Source organism: Trichosurus vulpecula, chromosome 6 (assembly GCF_011100635.1).
Source record: "Trichosurus vulpecula isolate mTriVul1 chromosome 6, mTriVul1.pri, whole genome shotgun sequence".
Taxonomy (NCBI): Eukaryota; Metazoa; Chordata; class Mammalia; order Diprotodontia; family Phalangeridae; genus Trichosurus; species Trichosurus vulpecula.
In genome coordinates this window covers 50,384,567-50,389,594 of record NC_050578.1, presented here as the reverse complement: position 1 = coordinate 50,389,594, position 5,028 = coordinate 50,384,567, and the positions used below count along the sequence as shown (strand labels likewise).

Genomic DNA, 5,028 nt, shown 5'->3' with positions numbered 1-5,028 from the left:
GTGTCCTACTTTCACACAGGTAATATCTTCATAAAACCTAATATTTGTGCTAAAAGATGAAAATTCAGCCAATGAATCAGAATTATGTTAAACTGCTGGATACTTGCTTGAAATGTTTTCCCTTTCCCTCTATATACTTTGATGTCATGTAAAAATAGGCAAAAACTTTTCCACTTCTTTCCTTTAGAAATGGAAATTATGTGATAAAGGGTTGGATTGGGGAGATACACAAATTGAGTTAAAGCTTTTAGAGACTATGAAACTATTGAAAATAGTTTGAGGTACTGAAAGCAGAATTTATTTCATTTTCAATTTTACCTGTACTACTTTACATAATTTTAGTTTTTTGCCAGTGAATAAATCTATTGGTCTAAGTCTCTGGAAAATTAGAGAAGTGATAACTTTAAAAGAACTACTTTCTCCTAACCTTGCCACCTCCCATCCTCCCTGTGAAGAGGATGAAACCTGTGTTTTTTAGACCAGTTTCCTTCCTTCCTTCTTTCCTTCTTTGTTTCCTTCCTTCCTTCCTTCCTTTCTTCCTTCCTTCCTTCCTTCCTTCCTTCCCTCCTTTTCTTGAATATGACAGGTGTAACCTGGGCAGGGAAACCATCCATAGAATAGGAATTGAAATTAAGTGGAATACAACATGATTCCTTCTAGATTAGGAGATCCTAGTTTTATATGGAAAAAAGGAGAGGAAGAAGTAGAAGGAGAAGGAGAAGAAGAAGAAGAAGAAGAAGAAGAAGAAGAAGAAGAAGAAGAAGAAGAAGAAGAAGAAGAAGAAGAAGAAGAAGAAGAAGAAGAAGAAGAAGGAGAAGGAGAAGGAGAAGGAGAAGGAGAAGGAGAAGGAGAAGGAGAAGGAGAAGGAGAAGGAGAAGGAGAAGGAGAAGGAGAAGAAGAAGTCCTGCCATTTTGGAAGTGTCAATTAGGATTTTAATAGCTATCTTTGGAATAAACTGCCTTCCATCTGACCATGTACAGCATCTTAAATGAAATTATGGACACTAGATTGTGAATGCAATTCATACACTGCCTGCCTTTTATACCATTTCTCTAGCTCTCACCATTTTCTAGCATCTCTATGATGCCAAAGTGGACTTCAAGAATGGTATTTCATTCAAGCCTGGCTTCATATAGAAATTCAGGTTTCTATTGTTTCCATAGCCATTAACACCCTCATGGAAACCTGTCCTCTGGCACAGCCTAAATTCATGGGAAGACACATGATAAATGTCAGTAATTTCCACTTCATGCTTTTTTAATAGCATTTTCACAAATGTTTACATTATTTACATAAACAAGTTTGCATAATGGAAACACTCCAGCATTGGGCATTAGCCAACCATTCCAAACCACTTTGGGGGACTTTGGTGGTTGGTTGGTTTCTTTTCCCTTTTTGGTAATTTGTACTCTTATCACAATTCTCATTTGAACCCTCTTGCTTCATTACCACCTTCTTTTCCACCATGCCATAATGCATTAAATACACAAATTCACAGTCTACTAGGGATGTTTTCCTCATTTCATGTCATATTTTCTGACACACATGGAGTCTGGCTTTGGAGGAGTAGGTGGCATCTTTCCATACTTTGCAAGACAGGCCTTTGGCACAGTCACACCGCTGGAAGATCTCCAAGCCATGAGAGCCCTTCTTACGCTGCTTGGTGCACACCTCACCCTGATGTAGCACTGGTTTGCAAATCTTGGTCCAGAAATGACGAGCACAGCAAAACCCTTCCATGCAGTCTGATGACCTCAAACAGGGATCTCCTTCATGTCCTGAGGAGGTAAACAAGGTACAAATTATTCCCTAGTTCTAGTAGCAGTTATTTTAAATCAGGCAGCAAGGTACAATGGCAAGAACCCTAACTCTGGAGTTAGATGATCTGGGTTCGACTCCCATCTCTGATTCTTCGTTAACTTCGTGATCTTGGGCAAGTCACTTAACAGCTATGGACCTCAGTTTCCTCATCTTTATAAAGGGGGATGTTCGAATAATGATCTTTAAAATTGCTTCCAGCTCCAAACCTAGGATCTTAAAACATTAAACAAACTATTTTTGGAACCCTCTTAAATATTCTTATACACAATATTTTCCATATGAATATTGCTTGTTATTTAAATATATTTGGCATATTTTTTTCCATCTCTACTCTTGGAAATCCATCACTGTCAGCTCTTGATTACTAAAGGGCTGACAATCCCATTTCTAAAATATTCAAATCCCCACCCAAACCCACTCCCACTACTTTTCCATATTGTCTTTATCCTTATCATTTCCTAATGTCAAGAATATAAAAATAGTTGATGTCAATGTCATGCCTCATTGGAAGCTCCAATAAAAAGTGAGATTGGCAAAACTTGAACATTCACAGATAATTCCAAAACCTCATTTCCACATCATCATTTCCATTATTCATATCAGCTCTATATTTCGTGAATAAGGATGCTACACGCCCATCATAAGGAAAAGTAGGAAATATAGGGATGAGGAAAAGGGAATTGCTGAGGTCAAAAGGTGCCATCCATTTAACATATTAACTCCCATTTTCATATAGCTTTAAAATTTACAAAGTACTTTCCTCACACTAATCCTGTTGGGAATATATAGAGTAAATACCATTATTCTCATTTTATAAATGAGAGAAATGAACCTCAGTTAAGTTACCACTTCCCTTAGTCACAGAAGAAACAAATGTCATATATGAGTGTTAGATCTAGGTCTCTTGACTCTGCCCTTACCAGAAGTAAGTCATCTTATAGTGTGATTTAGAGACAATTTCCTGATGGATTGAAAATGCTGTTAAATCTTGTCACTTAAGAATGCCCCCCTTAATCAGGTCTCAGACACTTGACACACTTACTAGCTGTGTGACGTTGGGTAAGTCACTTAACCCCAATTGCCCTGCCTTCCCCTCCTCCAAATAAAGAATGCCTCCTCCGAAAAAGGCATAATAAGTGAAAAATTGGAAAGTTTACTGAAATGGGAAAAAATAAATAGATGCTATTCTAAGTAGTCCTTAACTAAGTTTGAAATAAAGGAGAGTTGGAGAGCAAGGATGTGATTGCCATTATTCAGCAATATTTTGAGGAAGAGATGCTCTGTCAATGAAAAATGAACTCTGATTCCTCCAGCATAGCAAATTGTTAGTGCATATCATATTGTAAATGAGAAATTATTGTAAATTGTAAATAGGAAATTAATATTAATAAAATATTGTAAATAGAAATTAATATTAATAAAATATTAAAATCTTGCATTTAGAAAATATCAAATGTTGTTCATAAACTATCTTCCTAAATTCTAAAAGAATATTTCTCTAATCTATTTTCAATCGAATTTGATGCAGCCGACATTTATTAGTCAGTCAGTCAAAACACATTTAAGAAGCACCTATTACATGTCAGGCACTCTGTTAAACAGTAAGGCTGTTTTTGTTGCTTAGTCATGCCTGATTCTTTATGACCCCATTTGGGGTTTCCTTGGCAAAGATACAGGAGTAGTTTGCTATTTCCTTCTCCGACTCATTTTACAAATGAGGAAACCGAGGCAAACAGAGTTAAGTGACTTGCCCATGGTCACACAGCTGAGGCCAGATTTGAACTCAGGAAGATGAGTCTATCTTCTATCTAACATTATAGGTTGGAGTACAGGTGCCAATCTTTATTTCTCCACTTCCGCAAATGTTCAAGACACTGTGCTTGTCAATGGGGCATAAAGAGGAAATATAATGCATTCTTTTCATTCAACAAACTAATAATCTATTAGGGGAAATTAGAGCCTTACATAGATATAAGAAAAGGTTGAATGAGAAAAGTGAAAAGAAGTCTACACAAAGAGCTATGTGCATTTTAAAAGAAATAATACTTCTGGCAGGTATATCAGCAAGAGAAGAAAAGCCAGGGCAATTGCATTTTGAGGTGCTTCTACCAATGCAAATTTGGGGGGGGGGGGCTGGTAGTGGAGGGGCTCTGGTCCTGACCTATGAGATGGTTGCTTATTTATTTAGGTTTGACCTAAAATTAAAAAAAAAAAAAACAAACAAAAACTGAAGCAACTTTTATAATCCAACCTTTTATGTGTGACAGCTTAGAATGTGGTCTTCCTAGATTCTGCCATCCCAAGTCATGGTGTGAGTAGTGACCGTGATTGCGATCTCTGTGGCGTGCGCCATCTAGTGCTGGGATGTGAGGAGTTAATATGCTTTCAGTGACTGGGATACAGATACCTGGAAAGAATGATGGGAGAGGTTAGGTTAATTCATCTATACACACTAGTGATTTTCTGTTTCTTTATCCAATCATGCAACATGAAAGACAAGAAAAAAATTGATAAAGAAATGACGTTCTTAATCAATCAACCAATCAATAAGCACTTACTAAGCACTTGCCATTTGCCAAGCTTTGTGCTTTAAGGAAGAAAGGAAAGAAGAAAGAAGGGAAAATGAAAGAAAGAAAAGAAAGGAAGGAAGGAGAAAGAGAGGAAGGAAGGAAAGAGAGAGAGAGAGAGAGAGAGAGAGAGAGAGAGAGAACAGAAAGAAGAATAGAAGGAAGGGAAGAAGGAAAAAAGGAAGGAGAAAGGGAGAGAGGAAGGAGGAAAGAGAGGAATAAAAATAAAGAAAGAAAAAGAAAGAAAGAAAGAAAGAAAGAAAGAAAGAAAGAAAGAAAGAAAGAAAGAGAAAGAAGAGTGGAAGAAAGGGAAGAAGGAAAAAAAGGAAGGAGAAAGGGAGAGAGGAAGGAGGAAAGATAGGAAGAAAGAAGAAAGAAAGAAAGAAAGAAGGATGGAAGGAAAGAAAGGAAGGAAGGAAGGAAGGAAGGAAGGAAGGAAGGAAGGAAAGAAGGCAGGAAGGGAGGGAGGGAGGAAAGAAGGAAAGAAAGAAGGAAAGAAAGCCTTGCTAGAGAGTTTCATTCCAAATTTGCCCAATTCCCTATCTTCTGCAAACAATATAAGTCTAGTCTATAGCATGTTATAGAGTAGAATGAGCTGTCTCTGGAGTCAGAAGATCCTTCCTCCAAAGCTCACTACCC

General features: G+C 37.3%; 1 protein-coding gene across 1 annotated transcript in view; it reads right to left on the bottom strand.

Annotated features, from left to right (window-relative positions):
• Nucleotides 1-1,528: 1,528 nt before the first annotated feature.
• DKK2 (dickkopf WNT signaling pathway inhibitor 2) overlaps nucleotides 1,529-5,028 on the bottom strand; it is a 139,584-nt gene continuing 136,084 nt past the window's right edge. The window contains exons 3-4 of the mRNA XM_036765561.1: nucleotides 4,074-4,229; nucleotides 1,529-1,779 (exon numbers count right to left, since the gene is read on the bottom strand). Coding sequence (XP_036621456.1) covers nucleotides 1,529-1,779; nucleotides 4,074-4,229 — 407 coding nt within the window. The remainder of the gene's footprint in view (nucleotides 1,780-4,073; nucleotides 4,230-5,028) is intronic.